Here is a 27668-nt window from a genome sequence, read left to right as displayed (position 1 = left end):
TGCACCATCATCAGGTATCATTCATCATCATCAGGCAACGTGCACCATCATCAGGCAACGTGCACCATCATCAGGCAACGTGCACCATCATCAGGTATCGTGCACCATCATCATGCAACGTGCACCATCATCGTGCACCATCATCAGGTATCATTCATCATCATCATCAGGCAACATGCACCATCATCAGGCAACGTGCACCATCATCCGGTATCTTGAGTCGTAAGGTCATCGACAAAGTTCAGCTGCAAAGTGGAAGTAATGGTACCTCTTTAAGAAACTTAAAATGGGCTCTGGCCTGGAAATTTCACGCAGTATATATGCTATAAAATCATATGCCTTCATAGACAACACCAAACTACCTCTCCTAGTAAGTGCTGATCATTCCTTTATTAGCTAAAGCAGAGAGTCCAATGGCATATAATAATGAAATTAGGGGGAAATCCTAATATATGGAAACAATACACCCCAATAATTCCATCCTAAAGCCAAAAAGATGACGATAAACGCTCCATACACATCTGTTGTGTAAAGGTCTGATTTATTACTATATAATACATTTTATACTAAAAGCACAATTCTCCAGATGTTAATATTTCACAAATATTTTGGGGGTGATCCAGCCGTCCGGGGCCTTCTTCAGTCCGGCTTTTCTCCAGATTCTAGTAAGATCCTTTTCAAATTTTTTCTGTTGAAGGAAAAGAGAATAAAATGTGACAGTGAACGGAAAATGTAAGTGAGAAGGATATATACTGTGATAGCATAAGGGGCCGCACACAGACAATGCAACTGCTTTATTACATAGGATTGAGAGGCAGCGTCATCACTGCAGACAGACAGAAGACTAGACACAATTCTGCTGTGCTGTATTAAAAAATACATATGTTTGTGAGTGCAGCAATGTACAATTATTATAACAAGTGCACTGTGTACATACATGACATTACTCATCCTGAGTTACATCCTGTATTATACTCCAGAGCTGCACTCACTATTCTGCTGGGGTGGTCACTGTGTACATACATTACATTACTTATCCTGTACTGATCCTGAGTTACATCCTGTATTATACTCCAGAGCTGCACTCACTATTCTGCTGGGGTGGTCACTGTGTACATACATTACATTACTTATCCTGTACTGATCCTGAGTTACATCCTGTATTATGCTCCAGAGCTGCACTCACTATTCTGCTGGTGCAGTCACTGTGTACATACATGACATTACTCATCCTGAGTTACATCCTGTATTATACTCCAGAGCTGCACTCACTATTCTGCTGGGGTGGTCACTGTGTACATACATTACATTACTTATCCTGTACTGATCCTGAGTTACATCCTGTATTATACTCCAGAGCTGCACTCACTATTCTGCTGGGGTGGTCACTGTGTACATACATTACATTACTTATCCTGTACTCATCCTGAGTTACATCCTGTATTATACTCCAGAGCTGCACTCACTATTCTGCTGGAGCAGTCACTGTGTACATACATTACTGATCCTGAGTTACATCCTGTATTATACTCCAGAGCTGCACTCACTATTCTGCTGGAGCAGTCACTGTGTACATACATTACTCATCCTGTACTGATCCTGAGTTACATCCTGTATTATACTCCAGAGCTGCACTCACTATTCTGCTGGAGCAGTCACTGTGTACATACATTACTGATCCTGAGTTACATCCTGTATTATACTCCAGAGCTGCACTCACTATTCTGCTGGAGCAGTCACTGTGTACATACATTACTCATCCTGTACTGATCCTGAGTTACATCCTGTATTATACTCCAGAGCTGCACTCACTATTCTGCTGGTGGCATCACTGTATACACACAGTACATTATTATCCTGTACTGATCCTGAGTTACATCCTGTATTATGCTCCAGAGCTGCACTCACTATTCTGCTGGAGCAGTCACTGTGTACATACATTACTCATCCTGTACTGATCCTGAGTTACCTCCTGTATTATGCTCCAGAGCTGCACTCACTATTCTGCTGGTGGCGTCACTGTATACATACATTACATTATTATCCTGTACTGATCCTGAGTCACGTCCTGTATTATACTCCAGAGCTGCACTCACTATTCTGCTGGGGTCAAGGTGTACATACATTACATTATTATCCCATACTGATCCTGAGTTACGTCCTGTATTACGCTCCAGAGCTGCACTCACTATTCTGCTGGTGGCGTCACTGTATACATACATTACATTATTATCCTGTACTGATCCTGAGTCACGTCCTGTATTATACTCCAGAGCAGCACTCACTATTCTGCTGGGGACAAGGTGTACATACATTACATTATTCATCTTCTTCTGATTCTCAGTTACATCCTGTCATATACATATATTCAAATACTGTATTTAGAATTCTACTGGCTTCAGAGCTGAAATCCCAAACCAGCAGAATGTTAAGTCACTTTAGCGGACTAGTAAAAACAATAAAAAGTGGAAAAAAAAAAGTTTTATAATTATGACTCCCCCCCCCCCCCAAAAAAACCCCCCAATACTTCAAATTACCCTCTTTTGTCTCATTGACAATAAAAAAACAAACAACAGCAAAAACACATTCACATATTATGTATCGCCGCATTCAGAAATGTCCGATCTATCAAAATATAAAATAAATTGATCTGATTGGTACATGGTGTAAAAAAGAAAAAAAAAAAGGTTCAAAATGACAATATTAGCTTTTTTTGCAATGAAATACAATACTACATGATCAAAACAATAATGATGATAATACCCAATAATGGCATCAGTTAAAACATCAGCTCAGGGAGCAAAAAAATAAGTCATCACTGAGCACCAGATGCCAGAAAAATGACAAAAAAAGGGGGTATTTTTTTTATTTTTTTTTAACAAATTTCAGATTTTTTTCACCAATATAAAATATTATATATTATTATTATTATTATTATTATTATTATTAATAATAATAATAAAAAATAATACGTATACATGTTTGGTATCTACAAACTCGTACTGACCTGGGGAATCCTATTACAAGGTTTTACTATATAGTGAACAACTTTAAATTTAAAAAAAAAATAATTGTGGAATTTCACTTTTTTTTGCAATTTAACCGCACTTAGGATTTTTTTTTTTTTTTCCGTACAATATATGGTAAAATGAATTGTTTCTTTCAAAGTGATACTCATACTGCAAAAAACAAGTTATGTTGATGAAAAAAAAAAAAAAGTTATGGCTCTTGGAAGAAGGGGAGGAAAAAAACTAAAACGAAAAAAACAGAAAATTGTCGGGTAGTGAAGGGGTTAATCAGGTGAAATTTCCATCCAATGACACCATATTCACGGCAGTGACTGGTGCAGAGGGCCGTAGTGAGAGCGGATCATCATCATGTGCTATTAACTGGCGGCCCGGTGGCTCAGTGGTGAGCACTGCAGTCTTGTGGTGGCTCAGTGGTGAGCACTGCAGTCTTGTGGTGGCTCAGCGGTGAGCACTGCAGTCTTGTGGTGGCTCAGCGGTGAGCACTGCAGTCTTGTGGTGGCTCAGCGGTGAGCACTGCAGTCTTGTGGTGGCTCAGCGGTGAGCACTGCAGTCTTGTGGTGGCTCAGCGGTGAGCACTGCAGTCTTGTGGTGGCTCAGTGGTTAGCACTGTAGTCTTGCAGCGCTGGGGTCTTGGGTTCAAATCCCACCAAGGACACCATCTGCAAGGAGTTTGTGTGTTCTCCCCGTGTTTGCGTGGGTTTCCTCCGGGTTCTCCAGTTTCCTCCCACACTCCAAAGACTTACAGATAGGGACTTTATATTGTGAGAGTGTTCCTGATGTATGTAAAGCGCTGCGGAATATGTTAGCGCTATATAAAAATATAGAATTGATTAACTCCCGATACAGAACAGATCCGTCAGCAGAAAGTGAAGGCGAGGAGTGGAGGGGACTGATATGTCTGCTGCCATAACATATAAACATCCATTCAGTTTTGCTCAAAAGTTTACACACCCCGGCAGCTTTCTTGGCCTTTTTTCAGAGAATATGAAGGATAACACACAATCTTTTTTTTTTCCACTCATGGTTAGTGGTTGGGTGAAGCCATTTATTGTCAATCCTCTGTGTTTTCTTTTTTTAAATCTAATGACAACCAAAAACATCGAAATGACCTGATCAAAAATTCACACACCCTGAAGATTTTGGCCTGATAGCATGCACATAAGTTGACACACATGGGTGTGAATGGCTAATAAAGGTAACTTCCTCTCCTGTGACCCGTTTGCTTGTAATCAGTGTGTGTGCATAAAAGCCGAGTGAGTTTCTGGGATCCAGACAGACTTTTCCATTTTTCATCCAGCCACTGATATTTCTGGATTGTGAGTCATGGGGAAAGCAAAAGAATTGTCAACGGATCTATGGGAAGAAGGGAATTTTGTTTACTTACCGTAAATTCCTTTTCTTCTAGCTCCAATTGGGAGACCCAGACAATTGGGTGTATAGCTATGCCTCCGGAGGCCACACAAAGTATTACACTAAAAGTGTAAAGCCCCTCCCCTTCTGCCTATACACCCCCCGTGCTCCCACGGGCTTCTCAGTTTTGGTGCAAAAGCAAGAAGGAGGAAAAAATTATAAACTGGTTTAAAGTAAATTCAATCCGAAGGAATATCGGAGAACTGAAACCATTCAACATGAACAACATGTGTATACAAAAACAGGGGCGGGTGCTGGGTCTCCCAATTGGAGCTAGAAGAAAAGGAATTTACGGTAAGTAAACAAAATTCCCTTCTTCTTTGTCGCTCCATTGGGAGACCCAGACAATTGGGACGTCCAAAAGCAGTCCCTGGGTGGGTAAATAATACCTCAAAATAGAGCCGTAACGGCTCCGTCCTACAGGTGTGCAACCGCCGCCTGAAGGACTCGCCTACCTAGGCTGGCATCTGCCGAAGCATAGGTATGGACCTGATAGTGTTTGGTGAAAGTGTGCAGGCTCGACCAGGTAGCTGCCTGACACACCTGCTGAGCCGTAGCCTGGTGCCGCAAGGCCCAGGACGCTCCCACAGCCCTGGTAGAATGGGCCTTCAGCCCTGAGGGAACCGGAAGCCCCGAGGAACGATAAGCTTCGAGAATTGGTTCCTTGATCCACCTAGCCAGGGTTGACTTGGAAGCTTGTGTCCCTTTACGCTGGCCAGCGACAAGGACAAAGAGTGCATCCGAGCGGCGCAGAGGCGTCGTACGAGAAATGTAGAATCTGAGTGCTCTCACCAGATCTAACAAGTGCAAATCCTTTTCACATTGGTGAACTGGATGAGGGCAAAAAGAGGGTAAGGAGATATCCTGATTGAGATGAAAGGGGGATACCACCTTCGGGAGAAATTCCGGAACCGGACGCAGAACCACCTTGTCCTGGTGAAAAACCAGGAAAGGGGCTTTGAATGACAGTGCTGCTAGCTCAGACACTCTCCGAAGTGAAGTGACTGCTACCAGGAAAACCACTTTCTGCGAAAGGCGTGAGAGAGGAATATCCCTCATTGGCTCGAACGGTGGTTTCTGAAGAACCATCAGCACCCTGTTCAGATCCCAGGGTTCTAACGGACGCTTGTAAGGAGGGACGATGTGACAAACCCCCTGCAGGAACGTGCGTACCTGCGGAAGTCTGGCCAGGCGCTTCTGAAAAAACACAGAAAGCGCCGAGACTTGTCCCTTAAGGGAGCAGAGTGACAATCCCTTTTCCAATCCGGATTGAAGAAAGGACAGAAAAGTGGGCAAGGCAAATGGCCAGGGAGAAAAACCCTGAGCAGAGCACCACGACAGGAATATTTTCCACGTCCTGTGGTAGATCTTGGCGGAAGTTGGTTTCCTAGCCTGTCTCATAGTGGCAATGACCTCTTGAGATAATCCAGAAGATGCTAGTATCCAGGACTCAATGGCCACACAGTCAGGTTGAGGGCCGCAGAATTCAGATGGAAAAACGGCCCTTGAGACAGCAAGTCTGGTCGGTCTGGTAGTGCCCACGGTTGGCCGACCGTGAGATGCCACAGATCCGGGTACCACGACCTCCTCGGCCAGTCTGGGGCGACGAGGATGGCGCGGCGGCAGTCGGCCCTGATCTTGCGTAACACTCTGGGCAACAGTGCCAACGGAGGAAACACATAAGGGAGTTGAAACTGCGACCAATCCTGAACTAAGGCGTCTGCCGCCAGAGCTCTGTGATCGTGAGATCGTGCCATGAATGCCGTGACCTTGTTGTTGTGCCGGGACGCCATTAGGTCGACGTCCGGCATCCCCCAGCGGCAACAGATCTCCTGAAACACGTCCGGGTGAAGGGACCATTCTCCTGCGTCCATGCCCTGGCGGCTGAGAAAGTCTGCTTCCCAGTTTTCTACGCCCGGTATGTGGACTGCGGATATGGTGGAGGCCGTGGCTTCCACCCACCTCAAAATCCGCCGGACTTCCTGGAAGGCTTGCCGACTGCGTGTTCCCCCTTGGTGGTTGATGTAAGCCACCGCTGTGGAGTTGTCCGACTGAATTCGGATCTGCTTGCCTTCCAGCCACTGCTGGAACGCTTTTAGGGCAAGATAAACTGCCCTGATCTCCAGAACATTGATCTGGAGTGAGGACTCTTGCTGAGTCCACGTACCTTGGGCCCTGTGGTGGAGAAAAACTGCTCCCCACCCTGACAGACTCGCGTCCGTCATGACCACCGCCCAGGATGGGGGTAGGAAGGATTTCCCCTTCGATAATGAAGTGGGAAGAAGCCACCACCGAAGGGAAGCTTTGGTTGCCTGAGAGAGAGACGTTCCTGTCGAGGGACGTCGGCTTCCTGTCCCATTTGCGTAGGATGTCCCATTGAAGAGGACGCAGGTGAAACTGCGCAAAAGGAACTGCCTCCATTGCTGCTACCATCTTCCCTAGGAAGTGCATGAGGCGCCTCAGGGGGTGCGACTGGCCTTGCAGGAGGGATTGCACCCCTGTCTGTAGTGAACGCTGTTTGTTCAGCGGAAGCTTCACTATCGCTGCTAGAGTATGAAACTCCATGCCAAGATATGTTAGAGATTGGGCCGGTGTCAGATTTGACTTTGGGAAATTGATGATCCACCCGAAACTCTGGAGAGTCTCCAGAGTAGCGTTGAGGCTGTGTTGGCATGCCTCTTGAGAGGGTGCCTTCACCAGCAGATCGTCTAGGTAAGGGATCACTGAGTGACCCTGAGAGTGGAGGACCGCAACTACTGTAGCCAAGACCTTGGTGAAAACCCGTGGGGCTGTCGCCAGGCCGAACGGCAGTGCCACGAACTGAAGGTGTTCGTGTCCTATGGCGAAGCGCAGGAAGCGCTGATGCTCTGGAGCAATCGGTACGTGGAGATAAGCATCTTTGATATCGATCGATGCAAGGAAATCTCCTTGGGACATTGAGGCGATGACGGAGCGGAGGGATTCCATCCGGAACCGCCTGGTCTTTACGTGTTTGTTGAGCAGTTTTAGGTACAGGACAGGACGGAAAGACCCGTCCTTCTTTGGAACCACAAACAGGTTGGAGTAAAAACCGTGACCCTGTTGCTGAAGAGGAACAGGGACCACCACTCCTTCCGCCTTCAGAGTGCCCACCGCCTGCCGAAGAGCATCGGCTCGCTCGGGAGGCGGTGATGTTCTGAAGAATCGAGTCGGAGGACGAGAGCTGAACTCTATCCTGTAACCGTGAGACAGAATGTCTCTCACCCAACGGTCTTTTACCTGTGGCAGCCAGGTGTCGCAAAAGCGGGAGAGCCTGCCACCGACCGAGGATGCGGTGTGAGGAGGCCGTAAGTCATGAGGAAGCCGCCTTGGTAGCGGCACCTCCGGCGGTCTTTTTTGGGCGTGCCTTAGACCGCCATGAATCGGAGTTCCTCTGATCCTTCTGAGGCCTTTTGGACGAGGAGAATTGGGACCTGCCCGCACCCCGAAAGGACCGAAACCTCGACTGTCCCCTCCTCTGTTGGGGTATGTTTGGTTTGGCCTGGGGTAAGGATGTTTCCTTTCCCTTGGATTGTTTGATGATTTCATCCAATCTCTCGCCAAACAAACGGTCGCCAGAAAATGGCAAACCGGTTAAGCACTTTTTGGAAGCCGAATCTGCCTTCCATTCCCGTAGCCACAAGGCCCTGCGTATTGCCACCGAATTGTCGGCTGCAACCGCCGTACGGCTCGCAGAGTCCAGGATAGCATTAATAGCGTAGGACGCAAATGCCGACGTTTGAGAGGTTATGGACGCCACTTGCGGCGCAGACGTACGTGTGAGTGCGTCAATTTGCGCTTGACCCGCTGAGATAGCTTGGAGTGCCCATACGGCTGCGAATGCTGGAGCAAAAGACGCGCCGATAGCTTCATAGATGGATTTCAACCAGAGCTCCATCTGTCTGTCAGTGGCATCCTTGAGTGAAGCCCCATCTTCAACTGCAACTATGGATCTAGCCGCCAGTCTGGAGATTGGAGGATCCACCTTGGGACACTGAGTCCAGCCCTTGACCACGTCAGGGGGGAAGGGGTAACGTGTATCCTTAAGGCGCTTGGAAAAACGCTTATCTGGACAAGCTCGGTGTTTCTGGACTGCCTCTCTGAAGTCAGAGTGGTCCAGAAACATACTCATTGTACGCTTGGGGAACCTGAAACGGAATTTCTCCTGCTGAGAAGCTGACTCCTCTACAGGAGGAGCTGCGGAGGAAATATCCAACATTTGATTTATGGACGCGATAAGATCATTCACTATGGCGTCCCCATCAGGAGTATCAAGATTGAGAGCGGCCTCAGGATCATAATCCTGATCAGCTACCTCCGCTTCATCATACAGAGAGTCCTCCCTCTGAGACTCTGAACAATGTGATGATGTCGAGGGCCTTTCCCAGCGACCCTGCTTAGGTGGTCTGGGGCTGCGGTCCGTGTCAGAGACCTCACCCTGGGATCCATGAGACACCCCTGGAGGACATTGTTGTTCCAACTGAGGGGGACCAGGGGGCAATGATTCCACAGTGCCCATGGTCTGAGATACCGGTCTGGACTGCAAGGCTTCTAGTATCTTAACCATAGTCTCAGAAAGTCTTTCAGTAAAGACTGCAAACTCCGTCCCTGTCACCTGGACAGTGTTAGCAGGTGGTTCCCCCTGGGCCACCCTTAGCAGAGGCTCCGGCTGAATAAGTGCCACAGGGGCCGAGCATTGCACACAATGAGGGTCAGTGGAACCTGCCGGCAGTATAGCCGTACATGCGGCGCAGGCAGCATAGTAATCCTGTGTTTTGGCCCCCTTGCTTCTTGTGGACGCCATGCTGTTGTCTCCCCTGAGCAATGCAGGAGGGTATATAGCCAAAATCAACCGTGCACCATACAGTGTAAAGTATAGTCTATAATCATATAATCTATAAGTACACTTCTGCACCAGTGGGGCCAGCACCTAGGTGCTGCTTACCGCCCGCGCAATGCGGTTGTGTGGTCACCAGAATTCCTGCCTGGGTCTCCCTGAGCTTGTCTCCCTTCTCCAGCGTTAGCAGAGCTGACAGGAATGGCTGCCGGCGTCCTGAGGAGAGGAGGGAGCCGTGGGCGTGCCCTGGAAAGTGCGGGAATCTGGTGCCCCACTGTGCACAGTGAGGGGGGTGGAGTATGCAAAGCATGTTCCATCCCTCAGCGCTGACTCCTGTACAGCGTCCCGCCCTTCCCCTGACTGGCAGGCCTGGGGGCGGGAAGAGAATGAGACTAGGCCGCAGAAGCCGGGGACTATAATTATAAGCGCGGCCGCCGTATAAGCGCGGTCGGCGCGATGTCCCCGGCGCACTAACAGTCCCAGCCGCGCCGCATGTATAACAATGGCAGCGGCGGTCAGCGCGGTAGTCCCCAATACACTACACACGCAGCCACGCTGCAGCGTGTGATGGCACAAGTGCGGTCAGCGCCTCGGTCCCCGGCGCACTAACACACCCAGCAATGCTGGAGTGTTTCTGTGCGCGGTCCCCACGGGGACACAGAGTACCTCAAAGTAGCAGGGCCATGTCCCTGACGATACTCGGCTCCTTATCCAGCAGAGTTCCCAGGAGCTGTGGATGGAGCACGGTCTCCTGTGCCTGGAGACCGATAGGATCCCACTTCACCCAGAGCCCTAAAGGGGATGGGGAAGGAAAAACAGCATGTGGGCTCCAGCCTCCGTACCCGCAATGGATACCTCAACCTTAACAACACCGCCGACAAGAGTGGGGTGAGAAGGGAGCATGCTGGGGGCCCAGTTATGGGCCCTCTTTTCTTCCATCCGACATAGTCAGCAGCTGCTGCTGACTAAGCTGTGGAGCTATGTGTGCATGTCTGCCTCCTTCGCACAAAGCATAAAAACTGAGGAGCCCGTGGGAGCACGGGGGGTGTATAGGCAGAAGGGGAGGGGCTTTACACTTTTAGTGTAATACTTTGTGTGGCCTCCGGAGGCATAGCCTATACACCCAATTGTCTGGGTCTCCCAATGGAGCGACAAAGAAAAGATAGTTGAGCTGTATAAAACAGGAAAGGGATACAGAAAGATATCCAAGGAATGGATAACGGCAGTCAGCAGTGTTCAAACTGTAATTAACAAATGGAAAGTCAGGGGCTCTGTAAAAAGCAAACCACGATCAGGTAGACCAACAAAAATTTCAGTCACAACTGCCAAGAAAACTGTTCGGGATGCGAAAAAACATCCACAAGTAACATCAGCTGAAATACAGGACTCACTGAAAACTAGTAATGTGGCTGTTTCAAGATGCACAATAAGGAGACACTTGAAGAAAAATGGGCTGCATAGTCGAGTCGCCAGAATAAAGCCATTACTGTGCAAATTCCACAAAGTATCTCACCTACAATATGCCAAACACCACAGAGACAAGCCTACAAACATCTGGAACATGGTAATTTGGAGCGATGAGACCAAAATCAAACTTTTTGGCCACAACCATAAACGTTACATTTGGAGAGGTGTCAACAAGGCCTATTCTGAAAGGAACACCATTCCTACTGTAAAGCATGGAGGTGGATCGCTGATGATATGGGGATGTGTGAGCTACAAAAGGCACAGGAAACATGATCAAAGTTGAAGAAAAGATGAATGGAGCACGTTATCAGCAAATACTGGAGGCAAATTTGCACTCATCAGCCCAGAAGTTGCGCATGAGACGTACTTGGACAATCCAACATGACAACGATCCAAAACACAAGGCCAAGCTGACTTGTCATTGGCTACAGCAGAACAAAGGGAAGGTTCTGTAGTGGCCATCTCAGTCTCCTGACCTCAATATCATTGAGCCACTCTGGAGAGAACTCAAGCGCACAGCTCATGCAAGAAAGCCCAGGAATTTACAGAAAATGGAGGCTTTTTGCCAAGAAGAATGGGCAGCTTTACCATCTGACCAAGAAGAATGGGCAGCTTTACCATCTGACCAAGAAGAATGGGCAGCTTTACCATCTGACCAAGAAGAATGGGCAGCTTTACCATCTGACCAAGAAGAATGGGCAGCTTTACCATCTGACCAAGAAGAATGGGCAGCTTTACCATCTGACCAAGAAGAATGGGCAGCTTTATCATCTGAGAACATAAAGAGCCTCATCCACAATCACCACAAAAGACTTCAAGCTGTCATTGAGGTTAGAGGGGGCAATACACAGTATTAAGAACTGGGGTGTGTGAACTTTTGATCAGGGTCATTTGGTGGCCAGTTAGTGCTCTTTATTTGTCCTATGAGGAGTATGCTGGATTAATGGTGTTAGATCTGTTTGACTGTTTTTATGGTTATACTTTAACATTTAAAAGGATAAGTAAACAAAAATAAAAATGTGATACGTTCCCTCTGATCATCTAATTAATGGGGGTGAAAAGGGAGTCGGAAGAAATGTCTGTCACTTGTAAGAGCTTTCCGCCATCTATGATATTTGGTCGGCCGTAGTCTATTGCAATATTATAACTCAGCCCCACAGAAGTGAATGGTGCGGAGCTGTAATAACGCACATGGTTGAGAAAAAAACAAGTTCTTTTCTAAACTTAGACACCCCCTTTAAAAGGTCATAGGTCAACTGTGTAATCAAAGATTTAGAAAACTCCATTGATTGCCCAAAATGTGTTTGTCTTTTTAACAATATCCCTATTTTAAATGGAATCTGTTAGTAGGTTTGTGCCATGTAATCTGAGGGCAGCATGATGTAGGGGCTGAGATCCTAATTCCAGCAATGTGTCACTTATTGAGCTGCTTGCTGTCATTTTGATACAATCCCTGTTTTTTCTGCTGCAGATCTACCTCTGTATAACCCTGCCCCCGCACCACTGATTGGCAGCTTTCTGTGAACACTCTGCAAAGGTAGAAAGAAGCCAATTAGTTCTGGAGGCTGGGTTACACAGAGCAGGAGGACTACATGGCATGAGACTCCTAGTCCTGTAGTGATCATCTGCAGCTGATAAAACACTGATTTTATCGAAACAGCAACACTTCGCTGGAATCAGGGTCCGAGACCCTAAATTGTGCTGCTTTCACATTACAAGGCAAAAACCTGCTGACAGATTCCAATTAAGGGCACATGTTTTTCTCTATCATTTCATTACGTGTGTTATGCCAGCAGTGATAACAGTACAAATCCCAAAATGCCCCAAGTCTTCCTCATGCTTAGAACGTCGCCAACATGCCTACTTCTTCAATTCACTGAACCTATGATGCTCACAGGGGATTGTATGGGGGAGTTACAGCTAAAATTATCATTATGGTAAGAAGTTATCACATAACCATTGCTAGATCACTGTAGGTGTGACTGAGGCCGCCACTGATTTGCAGAATGGGGGGTCCGCACCCCTCTTTGAATGGAACAGTGGTTAGGTATACAAACTGCTGCTCCATTTAAAGTCTCCGGGACTGACACAGACAGAAGAGTACAATGCCTGACTATTCGGCCTGTCCGTCCCTCAGAGAGTGAATTTAGTGCTACCATGTGGGATCCGGGCTCTGTCTGGTGTGAACGAAGGTCGAGAAATTATATTACCGCTCTATGAGACTATAGAGACAGCCGAGCGTTGCCTCATTCACATAGGGCTCTTAGCAGCTCCGTTCTTAGGCTTTGGGAGGTCCCGGGGGTCAGACCCCAGCGATCTGAAACGTATCCCCTAATCTGTGGACAACTTCCAACCTTAGTACAAAACACTTTCGAGCGCCGATCCATCCTAGGACTGAAAAGAGACTATAGACTCATCATGTCCAGTCAAATTTCGACCAGTCTTATGGCCCTTCCGGCATCATGAGGGCCGCTCCTGTGGTATAGGGGGCTGTGAAGTCATAAATGATGACTCCATTAAGCGATCCAAAGCCTCCCCGACCTCTGGAGGTGGATTATTCTTTACCCTCAGGATCTGGATCCTTTGTTCTGACTGTTTATTGTATTAATAAAGCATTTAAGTATAAATGTTACCAGCGTTTACCTGCTTCCTCACTTTGCGTCTGTCCAGCACTTTCTTCCGGAGAAACTTGATTCTCTTCTGCAGCTTCTTGTACTTGTGTTTGTTGATCTTCCTCCGTCGGATCTTCAGGACGTTCTTACACTGCATTACACCCCGGTCCCCGTCGTACTCCCCCGTGTGGTCAGTGTCCTGATGAGTGGGGCAGTCGTAGCTTCTCTCATGTTCTGTTGGCTCCTCCAGGACAATGGAGATGAAAGGTTTGGGGAGGGTGTACCGGGAGGAGAGTAGACTCTCTAGGGGAGTGATGGACATCCTGCGGGGGACCAGTACATCGTCCAGTTCTGGCTCTAGGGTGCACCACGTAGGTGGAGGGATCCTCTGCCTCTGAGGGTGCTGTGTGCTATACCATGATGACAGGGTCCTGTGACTTGTAGCTGCACACCGGGGAACCAGGCATCCTGCAAGGCAGGACAGAAGTAAATATCTGCATAGCTCCCCGAGCGGCCGCTTTCAGTCATGCAGGCCTGCCCGGAGCAGTAAGGCTAGGTTCCCACAATGAGTATTCGGTGAGCTTTCGGTGTTGCAGAATTTCTGTACCTGTACTTGTTTTTTTTAACATGCATTTCTATTGTGTTTCTGTTGCAGAAACACACTAAACATGAATTCTCATCTAATGCAAGTCTATGGGAAAACTTTCCTTCCTGATCTACCTGCGCCTGTTAGCTGCACATGTCTGCTGATCTGATCAGCAGACATGTGCAGGAAATAATGCGGGCTCGCCACAAGAACCTGCATTAAAGGGACAGATATGACCTTGGATGTACAGTACCGACCAAAGAAGGGAATTTTGTTTACTTACCGTAAATTCCTTTTCTTCTAGCTCCTATTGGGAGACCCAGACAATTGGGTGTATAGCTTCTGCCTCCGGAGGCCACACAAAGTATTACACTTTAAAAAGTGTAACCCCTCCCCTCTGCCTATACACCCTCCCGTGCATCACGGGCCCATCAGTTTTGGTGCCAAAGCAGGAAGGAGGAAACTTATAAATTGGTCTTAGGTAAATTCAATCCGAAGGATGTTCGGAGAACTGAAACCATGAACCAAAAGAACAATTCAACATGAACAACATGTGTACACAAAAGAACAAACAGCCCGAAGGGAACAGGGGCGGGTGCTGGGTCTCCCAATAGGAGCTAGAAGAAAAGGAATTTACGGTAAGTAAACAAAATTCCCTTCTTCTTTGTCGCTCCATTGGGAGACCCAGACAATTGGGACGTCCAAGAGCAGTCCCTGGGTGGGTAAAAGAATACCTCGATAAAAAGAGCCGAAACAACGGCCCCCTCTTACAGGTGGGCAACCGCCGCCTGAAGGACTCGCCTACCTAGGCTGGCATCTGCCGAAGCATAGGCATGCACCTGATAGTGTTTTGTGAAAGTGTGCAGACTCGACCAGGTAGCCGCCTGACACACCTGCTGAGCCGTAGCCTGGTGTCGCAATGCCCAGGACGCACCCACGGCTCTGGTAGAATGGGCTTTCGGCCCTGAAGGAATCGGAAGCCCAGAAGAACGGTAGGCTTCAAGAATCGGTTCCTTGATCCACCGAGCCAAGGTTGACTTGGAAGCCTGCGACCCCTTACGCTGGCCAGCGACAAGGACAAAGAGCGCATCAGAGCGGCGCAGTGGCGCCGTGCGAGACACGTAGATCCGGAGTGCTCTCACTAGATCTAACAAATGCAAATCATTTTCACATTGGTGAATTGGATGAGGGCAAAATGAAGGTAAGGAGATATCCTGATTGAGATGAAAAGTGGACACCACCTTAGGGAGAAAGTCCGGGACCGGACGCAGAACCACCTTATCCTGGTGAAATACCAGGAAAGGGCCTTTGCAAGACAGCGCTGCAAGCTCTGACACTCTACGGAGTGAAGTAACCGCCACTAGAAATGCCACCTTCTGCGAAAGACGTGATAAAGAGACATCCCGCAGTGGCTCAAAAGGTGGTTTTTGAAGAGCCCGTAGAACCATGTTGAGATCCCAGGGTTCCAGCGGACGCTTGTAAGGTGGGACTATGTGGCAAACTCCCTGCAGGAACGTGCGGACCTGCGGAAGCCTGGCTAGACGCTTTTGAAAAAACACGGAAAGCGCCGAGACTTGACCTTTGAGAGAGCCGAGAGACAAACCCTTGTCCAATCCCGATTGAAGGAAGGAAAGAAAAGTGGGTAAGGCAAACGGCCAGGGGGTAAAACCCTGATCAGAGCACCAGGCTAAGAAGATCCTCCAAGTTCTGTGATAGATCTTGGCTGACGTTGGTTTCCTGGCCTGTCTCATAGTGGCAATGACATCTTGAGACAACCCTGAGGACGGTAAGAGCCAGGACTCAATGGCCACACAGTCAGGTTGAGGGCCGCAGAATTCAGATGGAAAAATGGCCCTTGAGATAGCAAGTCTGGTCGGTCTGGGAGCGCCCACCGTGAGATGCCACAGATCCGGGTACCACGACCGCCTCGGCCAATCTGGAGCGACGAGGATGGCGCGGCGGCAGTCGGACCTGATCTTGCGCAACACTCTGGGCAGCATTGCCAGAGGAGGGAATACATAAGGCAGTTGGAACTGCGACCAATCCTGAACTAAGGCGTCCGCCGCCAGAGCTCTGTGGTCCTGAGACCGTGCCATGAATGCCGGGACCTTGTTGTTGTGCCGAGACGCCATGAGATCGACGTCCGGCGTTCCCCAGCGGCAACAGATCTCTTGAAACACGTCCGGGTGGAGAGACCATTCCCCCGCGTCCATGCCCTGGCGACTGAGGAAGTCTGCTTCCCAGTTTTCTACGCCCGGAATGTGAACCGCGGAGATGGTGGAGGCTGTGGCCTCCGCCCACAGCAGAATCCGCCGGACTTCTTGGAAGGCTTGACGACTGCGAGTGCCGCCCTGGTGGTTGATGTACGCAACCGCCGTGGCGTTGTCCGACTGTATGCGGATCTGCCTGCCCTCGAGCCACCGATGGAACGCCTTGAGGGCTAGATACACTGCCCTTATCTCCAGAACATTGATCTGAAGGGAGGACTCTGTCGGAGTCCAGGTTCCCTGAGCCTTGTGGTGGAGAAAAACCGCTCCCCATCCTGACAGGCTCGCGTCCGTCGTGACCACAGCCCAGGATGGGGGCAGAAAGGATTTTCCTTTCGACAGAGAAGTGGGGAGAAGCCACCACTGAAGAGAGGTCTTGGCTTCCAGAGACAGAGAGACGTCCCTGTCTAAGGACGTCGGCCTCTTGTCCCATTTGCGGAGAATGTCCCATTGGAGTGGACGCAGATGAAATTGCGCAAATGGAACTGCCTCCATTGCTGCCACCATCTTCCCCAGGAAGTGCATGAGGCGCCTCAAGGGGTGCGACTGGGCCCGAAGAAGGGATTGCACCCCTGTCTGCAGCGACCGCTGTTTGTCCAGCGGCAGCTTGACCATCGCTGAGAGAGTATGAAACTCCATCCCGAGGTACGTCAGTGACTGGGTCGGAGACAATTTTGACTTTGGAAAATTGATGATCCACCCGAACCTCTGGAGAGTCTCCAGAGCAACGGTCAGACTGTGTTGACAAGCCACCCGTGAGGGTGCCTTGACTAGGAGATCGTCTAGGTAAGGGATCACCGAGTGGCCCTGAGAGTGTAGGATCGCTACGACAGATGCCATGACCTTGGTGAAGACCCGTGGGGCTGTCGCCAGGCCGAAAGGCAGTACCACAAACTGAAGGTGTTCGTCCCCGATGGCGAAACGCAGGAAGCGTTGATGCTCTTGAGCGATCGGCACATGGAGATAGGCATCTTTGATGTCGATTGATGCTAGGAAGTCTCCTTGGGACATCGAAGCGATGACAGATCGGAGGGATTCCATGCGAAACCGCCTGGTTGTCACATGTCTGTTGAGCAATTTGAGGTCCAAAACGGGACGGAATGATCCGTCCTTTTTTGGTACCACGAACAGATTGGAGTAAAAACCGCGACCGCGTTCCTGAAGGGGAACGGGGATCACCACTCCTTATGTTTTCAGAGTGTCCACCGCCTGAAAAAGCGCAACGGTCCGCTCGGGAGACGGAGATGTTCTGAAAAAACGAGTCGGAGGACGAGAGCTGAACTCTATCCTGTAACCGTGAGACAGAATGTCCCTCACCCATCGGTCTTGGACATGTGGCCACCAGGCGTCGCAAAAGCGGGAGAGCCTGCCACCGACCGAGGATGCGGTTTGGGGCGGCCGAAAGTCATGAGGAGGCCGCCTTGGAGACGGTGCCTCCGGCGGTCTTTGGAGGACGTGACTTAGACCGCCATGCAGAAGAGTTCCTCTGGCTCTTCTGTGGCCTGTTGGACGAGGAGGGTTGGGATCTGGCTGAGGGCCGAAAGGACCGAAACCTCGCTTGAACTTTCCGTTGCTGAGGTCTGTTTGGTTTGGGTTGGTGTAAGGACGAGTCCTTTCCCTTGGATTGCTTAATAATTTCATCCAATAGCTCGCCAAACAGTCGGTCGCCAGAAAAAGGCAAACCGGTCAAGAACTTTTTGGAAGCAGAGTCTGCCTTCCATTCGCGTAGCCACATGGCCCTGCGGACTGCCACAGAATTGGCGGATGCTACCACTGTACGGCTAGCCGAGTCCAGGACAGCATTCATGGCGTAGGATGCAAATACTGACGCCTGAGAAGTCAAAGATGTGACTTGTGGCGCAGCGGTACGGGTGACCGCATTAATCTCAGACAGACAAGCTGAGATAGCCTGGAGTGCCCACACAGCTGCAAAGGCTGGGGCAAAAGACGCGCCTATGGCTTCATAGATGGATTTCAGTAGGAGCTCTATCTGCCTGTCCGTGGCATCCTTGAGCGATGCACCGTCAGCCACTGCTACTACGGATCTAGCCGCCAGTCTAGAGACTGGAGGATCCACCTTGGGACACTGAGCCCAACCCTTAACCACGTCAGCGGGGAAGGGGTAACGTGTGTCATTAAGGCGTTTAGTAAAGCGCTTGTCCGGGAAAGCCCTGTGCTTCTGGACAGCATCTCTAAAGTTAGAGTGATCAAAGAAAGCACTCCGGGTACGTTTAGGAAACCTAAACTGGTGTTTCTCCTGTTGTGAAGCCGAATCCTCTGTAGGCGGAGTTGGGGGAGACAGATCTAGCACCTGGTTGATGGACGCTATAAGGTCATTTACTATGGCGTCCCCTTCAGGTGTATCCAGATTGAGAGCAACGTCAGGGTCAGAGTCCTGAGCTGCGACCTCCGCCTCCTCCTCTAGAGAATCCTCGAGCTGAGACCCCGAACTGCGTGATGAAGTCGGGGAAGATTCTAAGCGAGCCGGCTTAGCCGGTCTGGGACTGCGGTCCGTGCCGGAGTCCTGCACGTAATAACTAGAGGCCACTCCAGGAACACGCTTAGTCGCAGACCGAGAGGGGCCTGGGGGTGATCCCGCAGTGCCCGGGGCCTGTGTAAGGGCCGGTCTGGACTGCAAAACCTCTAGAAACTTAGCCGACCATTTATCCATAGACTGGGTCATGGAATGAGAAAGCGACTCAGAGAGTTTGTCGGCTAAAACTGCAAACTCTGTCCCTGCCATCTGGACAGGGGGGGCCGGCGGTTCTACCTGGGCCGAGGGACCCCCTAGTGCCTCAGGCTCCGGCTGAGCGAGTGCCACAGGGGCCGAGCATTGCTCACAGTGAGGGTAGGTGGAACCTGCAGGTAGCATAGCCGCACAAGAGGTACAGGTAGCAAAATAACCCTGTGTCTTGGCACCCTTGCTCCTTGTGAACGACATGCTGTTGTTTCCCAGGAGCGTGATCACTGAGGGTATATAGCCACAAGTGAACAGTACAGCTGAACCGGAAAAAGTATACACATATAATGTATCTATATACAGTTCAGCACCCTAGGGGGACCAGCACCGGAAACCGGTGTGGCTTACCAACCGCTCTGTGTGGCCACCAGATTCCCTGCCTCGGGTCTCCCAGAGCTGCAGCCAGAAATCCTCCACCGGCAGGATGTGTTAAAACATGGCTGTCGGCGTTCACAGGGGAGGAGGGAGCCGTGGGCGTAACTTACAAAAGTGCGGGAATCTGGTGCCCCATAGGGATTAGTGAGGGGGGAGGAGGACAGCTATGTGCGCTCCAGCCCTCACTGTCGGCGTCACGCCGACCGTCCCGCCCTTGCCCCTGACTGGCAGGCCCGGGGGCGGGAGTTTAATGTACTAGGCCGCAAAAGCCGGGGACTAAAGTAAAAACCGCGGCCGGCAAGCAGGCACGGTCGGCGCGGTAGTCCCGGACAAAAAAACAACACTGCAGGCGCTGCATCGTCTGAGGCCCAGGTGCTCCATGCACCGTCCCAAAGGGGACACAGAGTACCTGTAGTTGCAGGGCCTTGTCCCTGACGATACTCAGTCTCCTGTCCGGCAGATACCACCAGGGGCTGCGGAGGGAGCCCGGTCCCAGTGCCTGGATGACCGGTTAGGATCCCACTTCACCCAGAGCCCCTAAGGGATGGGGAAGGAAAACGGCATGTGGCTCCAGCCTTTGTACCCGCAATGGGTACGTCAACCTTAACAACACCGCCGACTCAGTAGGGTGAGAAGGGAGCATGCCGGGGGCCCTTAGGGGCCCTCTTTTCTTCCATCCGAAATAGTCAGCAGCTGCTGCTGACTAAAATGTGGAGCATTGTGTGCATGTGTGCCTCCTTCAACACAAAGCATTAAAACTGATGGGCCCGTGATGCACGGGAGGGTGTATAGGCAGAGGGGAGGGGTTACACTTTTTAAAGTGTAATACTTTGTGTGGCCTCCGGAGGCAGAAGCTATACACCCAATTGTCTGGGTCTCCCAATGGAGCGACAAAGAAAGTTTGGACACACCTTCTCAAAGAACAACTGTTAAGAGGAGACTTTGTGCAGCAGCCTTCATGGTAAAATAGCTGCTAGGAAACCACTGCTAAGGACAGGCAACAAGCAGAAGAGACTTGTTTGGGCTAAAGAACGCAAGGAATGGGCATTAGACCAGTGGAAATCTGTGCTTTGGTCTGATGAGTCCAAATTTGAGATCTTTGGATCCAACCACCGTGTCTTTGTAGAAAAGGTGAACGGATGGACTCTACATGGCTGGTTCCCACTGTGAAGCATGGAGGAGGAGGTGTGATGGTGTGGGGGTGCTTTGCTGGTGACACTGTTGGGGATTTATTCAAAATTGAAGGCATACAGAACCAGCATGGCTACCACAGCATCTTGCAGCGGCATGCTATTCCATCCGGTTTGCGTTTAGTTGGACCATAATTTATTTTTCAACAGGACAATGACCCCAAACACACCTCCTGGCTGTGTAAGGGCTATTTGACTAAGAAGCAGAGTGATGGGGTGCTACGCCAGATGACCTGGCCTCCACAGTCACCAGACCTGAACCCAATCGAGATGGTTTGGGGTGAGCTGGACCGCAGAGTGAAGGCAAAAGGGCCAACAAGTGCTAAGCATCTCTGGGAACTCCTTCAAGACTGTTGGAAGACCACTTCCGGTGACTACCTCTTGAAACTCATCAAGAGAATGCCAAGAGTGTGCAAAGCAGTAATCAAAGCAAAAGGTGGCTACTTTGAAGAACCTAGAATATAAGACATCTTTACAGTTGTTTCACGCTTTAAGTATTTCATTCCACATGTTTTAATTCATAGTTTTGATGCCTTCAATGTGAATCTACTATTTTTAGAGTCATGAAAATAAAGAAACCTCTTAGAATGAGGAGGTGTGTCCAAACTTTTGGTCTGTACTGTATATATACATCCAAGGTCGAAAAGGGTTGTTATCTGACCTGACAGTAATGCGGGCTTTACATGAGACGAGCTATCGTGCGATGCATCGTCGGGGTCACGGTTTTCGTGACGCACATCCGGCATCGTACATGACGTCGTCTCGTGTGACACCTCCGAGCGACGCAGTATCGCTCACAAATCGTGAGTTGTGTACTCGTCGTTTAATTTTAAAAAATCATTTATTTTTCCTGGTGCAGGTTGTTCGTCGCTCCCGTGGCAGCACATGTCGCTCCGTATGACACCACGGGAACGACGAACACAGCTTACCTGCGTCCCGCCGGCAATGCGGAAGGAAGGAGGTGGGCAGGATGTTTACGTCCCACTGATCTCCGCCTCTCCGCCTCTATTGGCCGGCCGCTGTGTGACGTTGCTGTGACGCCGAACGTCCCTCCCCCTTCAGGAAGAGGATGTTCGCCGCCCACAGCGACGTCGCTCAGCAGGTAAGTATGTGTGACGGGGGTTTAATGACTTTGTGCGACACGGGCAGCGATTTGCCCGTGACGCACAAACGACGGGGGCTGGTATGATCGATCGTGAAATCGCACGATCGGTCGTCTCGTGTAAAGCCCGCATAAGGCTATGTGCCCATGTTGCGTTCTGTCCCTGCAGAAATTTCTGCAGCGATTTGACAGCACACGTGTGCTTCAAATCGCTGCAGAAACAGAGCGTACTGAAAAGCCGATTTCATGCGCTCTGAATGCAGCCCCTCCCATAGACAGAGTGGGGGCTGCATGTAAAGCGCACGAAAGAAGTGACATGTCACTTCTTAGAACACAGCGATTTGGCAGCAGCTGAAGCGCTGCGCTCTAATACGCCACGTGGGCATGGGTTAGGCACAATCTTCATAGATTGTGCTGGGGACGCAGGACGCATGCAGTTACGCTGCGGTGAAGATCGCAGCGCAACTGCATGAAAATACGCTACGTGGGCACAGAGAATAAGTAACAGATATCACCCAGATAACGCACAGATGGCATACATGTGCTCTGAATTTTTCTCACTGATCCATAGACTTGCAATTGTGATTTTAATCTGCAACTTGGATCAAAAACTGACCTATCCATCTGTGGGGAGAGCTGTGAAGTCGTCATACACAGTAGATAGTCACCTGAAACTGGCAGGTTTCATTTAATGTGTACGTGGGGAGGTTGTTGCCATTTTCCTTACCTGCGATCCTTGTGGCTATGTTAAGATGAGATGTCAGTCGTGTCAGCCACATGCTGAGATGGAGAATAAGGTACGGAGGTCAGTGGCGTCTGGAAGACAAACATGATCCAGGTTACAACACGGCTCCTAAGCTACAGACCACCAATCTGTGCTGGTAGTGTAGGGTTTACAAAAATGGTTGTCTAAAGGCCCCGTCACACTCAGCGACGTATCTAACGATATATCTCCGGGGTCACGGATTCCATGACGCACATCCGGCATCGTTAGCGACGTCGTTGCGCGTGACACTAACGAATGACCGTTAATGGAAAATACTCACCAAATTGTCCATCGTTGACACGTCGTTCATTTTCAAAAAAATCGTTGATTATAGAGGACGCAGGTTGTTCGTCGTTCCCGTGGCAGCACACATCGCTACGTGTGACACCTCAGGAACGACGAACTACAGCTTACCTGCGGCCGCCGGCAATGAGGAAGGAATGGGGTGGGCGGGATGTTTGGCCCGCTCATCTCCGCCCCTCTTCTTCTATTGGGCGGCCGCTGTGACGACGCTGTGTGACGCCGCACGAACCACCCCCTTAGAAAGGAGGCGGTTCGCCGGCCACAGCGACGTCACTAGGTAGGTAAGTCCGTGTGACGGCTCCGAACGATATTGTGCGCCACGGGTAGCGATTTGCCCGTGACGCACAACCGACGGGGGCGGGTGCTTTCACCAGCCAGTGATATCGCAAGCGTGTAAAGCCCGCTTAAGATGGTAAAAATTGATCATCACTTGTATTCGCTAAATTTCCAGTATAAGAAGTGCTAATGATTGAATGACTTGTTAACACATCGCGTATTTGGTGCAGAATTTGGCTGTGAAATCCGCACTGAAATTATGCAAAAAAAAACAAAAAAAAAAAAACACAGTATGATGGCAGTGGAGGGGATTTCAACCAACTATTTACATCCAGTATATAAATAATCTCACTTGGATGGTATAATGTGGAGTTTGATACCTGCAGCACGTCTCACCTTTTCTGTCGTGAATATTCACGGCATATTTAATTCAATGCAATAGGATGAAAGAAATCTGTGCTGGCAAAATCCGCAGGTAGCAGACGCGGGTATCATTGCGGGGTTGAATTTTAGGACAATCTTTGTGCCCTGTGCACACATGACCTCAAGTATAGAGTCAGAGTCCGACTATCAGAGTGAATGCACTGGGGCCGGGGCTATCATAAAGGAGGTAACTGTCGTTACACACAGAAAATCCAAGATGGCCACCCCCAGTGCTTCTGAAATACTAGAAATAAATAAAAACTAAATAAACAGCGAGCTTATTTTTGTATTAAAAATACTTGATTCCATAATCACTATTATTAATACAAAAATAAAAAACGCGGCACCTTCCCTTTAAGGATATGTCCACAAGATGTAAAAAAAAACAAAACCCTTTCATTTCTCTCCTCAATATTGAAACTGAAACACCAAGATGGTAATGTCATGTAATTGTGCAAATCACAGGATGCATAGACTTGTTAATAATATGCAACTAATGGGAAAAGACAAAGCTTTGAAAACATCTCGATCTCTTTGGAGAAATGGCGGCAGCGCTGGTTCCATGACCAAATCAATGTAACTCCGAGCTGGTAAGTATTCCTGCAATGAAGACCAGAGAGGTCCGGATACTGTACATAAGGACACTGCACCCCATAATCTCGGCGTGGAGAAGGATCGGTGTGATGTCCCTCGTGAAGGCCTCTTCATGGCGTCACCTACGTGGTCTCCAGACTAGTCTGCCACCACCATTTGCGTCCAAGACTCATCACTAAAGAGGATGGACCTCAATTATGGCCTCAAGTGGTGTCTTGCTCTGCTCGATGATAGCTTTGAAAGCGGTGGTGTGAGGTTAGTGGACGCCTGTAGCCGGACGTCTGTCTCGTAGCCTAATGTCATATAGATACCTTCTGATGGGTTGAGCAGACACTGACGTCTCAGGCTCGGTATATGACGTCTGGATTCACTTGCAGCTGAGTGTGACTCAATCCTGGACCCAGTGGTGGGTCCATTTGTCCAAAGTGTCCTAGGAACCATTTTTCAACCAGGCCACATGTTGCTCGTCCTACTTGTAGCAGCCTGTGTGGCCTAAACGTGCTCCCATGGCTGCAGCGTCTCCGGACTTATCTCCCATTGAGAACATCTGGGACAAATTGATCGCTGGTAGTACAGGGAGCTGCCAGCAGCGGATCTTGTTGATTTGCCCAAATACATGCAGCAGTCGACCATTACTAACCTCACTGATAGCGGCCGAGGCTGTAAGTGTGGGGATTTCTGCTCATGGCTCATATGCCATTCTAAATAAATCAAGACATCTGGAACATTTTATTTCTATTTCTTCATCACTTATATATGAGTAACGTCTGTGCATCCTGACATTTCCATCATTAATGATAATAATAATATTTATTCATTTATATAGCGCTATTTATATAGCGCTATTAATTGTCCTATTGTACCATCACCCATTCCCTGTAGACTGTGAGCCCTCGCGGGCAGGGTCCTCTATCCTCCTATACCAGTCTGTTTTGTATTGTTAATGATTGTTGTACGTATACCCTCTTTCACTTGTAAAGCGCCATGGAATAAATGTCGCTATAATAATAAATAATAATAATAATAATAATAATTCCACAGCGCTTTACATATATTGGCAATGCTGTCCCCATTGGGGCTCACAATCTAGAGTCCTGATCTGTATGTGTTTGGAGTGTGGGATGAAACCGGAGTACCTGGAGGAAACCCACACAAACACGGGGAGAACATACAAACTCCTTACAGATAATGTCCTTGGTGGGATTTGAACTCAGGACCACAGCGCTGCAAGACTGCAGTGCTAACCACTGAGCCACCATAAGACTGCAGTGCTAACCACTGAGCCACCACACGACTGCAGTGCTAACCACTGAGCCACCACAAGACTGCAGTACTAACCACTGAGCCACCGTGCCGCCCATCATTCCACCACTTTTCCTTGCTGGAGGGTCTTTTTTTTAAGAATCTCAGGCATAAACTTCAGTGTCACCCACTTTACTGCTCCTTAAAGGGAACCTGTCAGGTGTAATATGCACTCAGAACCACGAGCAGTTCTGGGTACATATTACTAACCCCTGCCTAACTGTCTCAGAATATAATAGCATAGATAAAGAGATCTTTAGAAATAGTATTTCTAAAGATCTTATATCATATGCTAATGAGTGAGGGGACTAGTCCTCTGGGCGTTATATCCTACAACTAGCCCGCCCTCTTAGCATGTTAGCACACCCACAGGGACGTGCCAACATGCTATTCAATTCAGCATCACCAGTGGTGCAGCGCGTGCCTGTGTTCGCTGTCAACGCTCTTCTGAATACCGGCACTTCCAGTCAAGCACTGTAGATCTCTCTGAAGCCGGGACGCGTACACCCAGCTTTATACTGCGTATGACCAGAAGTGCCCGGCATTCAGAAGCACGGTCTTAGCAAACACAGGTACGCGCTGCACCATTGGGGATGCTGAATTGAATAGCATGTTAGAACGCCCCTGTGGGCATGGTAACCTACTAAGAGGAAGGACTAGTCAGGGGATAGAACGTCCTTGGGACTAGTCCCTGCGTTCATTAGCATAAGATAAAAGACCTTTAGAACTACTTTTCCTAAAGATCTCTTTATCTATGCTAGTAAATGCTGGGATAGTTAGGCAGGGATTAGCAATATGTACCCAGAACTGGTCCGGGATGCATATTGCACCTGACAGGTTCCCTTCAAAGGGAACCTGTCAGCAGAAATTTTGCAAGAAACCTAAAAGATTCCCGTTCTGCAGCTCCTGGGCTGCATTCTAGCAATGTTCCTGTTTATGTGCCCCCTTTGAGACCTAAATAAAGACTTTATAAAGTCTTACCTTTTTGTATGCTTATCTTTTTTTATGGTCATGGGGACGGGCTCTCTTGCGTCCGTTAGTCGCCCTCCTGCCGCTTTACGCCGTCCCCCATCGCTCATTTCCATAACTGAGGACGTCGCCCAGTGCTCCCGAGGTCTCGCGCATGCCCAGTGCCACTCTCACGGGAGTGAGCACTGTGCACAGTGTGACCGCTGGTGACACGATTGCGCAGGCGTGAGATTATGGGCGGCGCTGTGATTGTCATCAGAAGTACCCGCCCATAATCTCGTGCCCGCGCTTTCCCCTCTGCCTCCACCGTTCTGCTGCTCCGCTCCTCCCATCTATTTCCTGCTCCAGGGAAAGATGGGTAAGAGGTGACGTGGGGTCATCTGGCCAGCGCTTGCGCAGAACGGTGGAGGCAGAGGGGAAAGCGCGGGCACGAAATTATGGGCGGGTACTCGCTGATGACAATCACAGCGTCGCCGATAATCTCATGCCTGCGCAATCACGTCACCAGCGGTCACACTGTGCACAGTGCTCAGTCCTGCGAGAGTGGCACGGCGCATGCGCGAGACCTCCGGAGCACTGGGCGGCGTCCTCAGGTATGGAAATGAGTGATGGTGGATGGCGTAAAGCGGCAGGAGGGCGAATAACGGACGCAAGAGAGCCCGCCCCCGTGACCATAAAAAAAGATTAGCATACAAAAAGGTAAGACTTTATAAAGTATTTATTTTGGTCTCACAGGGGGCACAATAACAACATGAACCTTTCTAGAATGCAGCCCAGGAGCTGCAGAGGGAGAATCTTTTAGGTTTATTGCAAAATTTCTGCTGACAGGTTCCCTTTAAGAAGTGCCCGATTTCTAACAGCGCACCTCCCAGTCTGAACAATTCCTAAAAATCTATTATTATTAGTAAATATTTGTGCTCCCCGTGAAATTAAGGCGCATATTTACTCCAAAGTCCGTTCCTCTGTTACTCCTCCTGGAATAGTCTGACTAAACTGACAGCTGGGTGTTACCTTTCCCCAGTAGGGCATGTCCCTACACACTGATTTGGCAGTGTCACATTCACACACACACACATATATATATATATATATATATATATATATATATATATGACATTCCAGTATATATATTCATGGCCTCAGAGCTGAGGTGAGCAGCAAACATCACTACTTGGGCTCTATGCTGTGGCCAGACAGTAGACGCACATGCGCAGTATGTGCTTCTCTTCAACAGTCACTAACATCAGGGTGACAAATGCGGACACCCCAATATAGAGCGCTGGTCACATATAAATCACATACCGCTCCGTATAACGCACCATACACACCTGACCTCGGACCTTCTTTCTCACTGTACACTGGCTTCCTGTGCGTCCTAAAAACACTTCCCCATCTGAGCCCT

The 27668-nt window shown here is 49.2% G+C and overlaps 1 protein-coding gene across 2 annotated transcripts; it reads right to left on the bottom strand.

The window, feature by feature from the left end:
• Positions 1 to 524: 524 nt before the first annotated feature.
• On the bottom strand, positions 525 to 27668 carry AURKAIP1 (aurora kinase A interacting protein 1). 2 transcript variants are annotated; one of them, XM_075329395.1, is made up of 4 exons: positions 27595 to 27668; positions 22361 to 22449; positions 13405 to 13841; positions 525 to 688 (listed from the first exon to the last, which is right to left on the bottom strand). In XM_075329395.1, the coding sequence occupies exons 2-4, from the start codon at positions 22410 to 22412 to the stop codon at positions 590 to 592; spliced, it is 588 nt and encodes a 195-aa protein (XP_075185510.1). In that variant the 5' UTR covers positions 22413 to 22449; positions 27595 to 27668; the 3' UTR covers positions 525 to 589. The 2 variants fall into 2 exon arrangements, with proteins under 2 accessions (XP_075185510.1, XP_075185511.1); XM_075329396.1 differs by having other exon boundaries at positions 27586 to 27629.

This window comes from Anomaloglossus baeobatrachus, chromosome 11 (assembly GCF_048569485.1).
Source record: "Anomaloglossus baeobatrachus isolate aAnoBae1 chromosome 11, aAnoBae1.hap1, whole genome shotgun sequence".
In the NCBI taxonomy this organism is placed as follows: domain Eukaryota; kingdom Metazoa; phylum Chordata; class Amphibia; order Anura; family Aromobatidae; genus Anomaloglossus; species Anomaloglossus baeobatrachus.
This window is presented reverse-complemented; position numbering and strand designations above follow the sequence as displayed.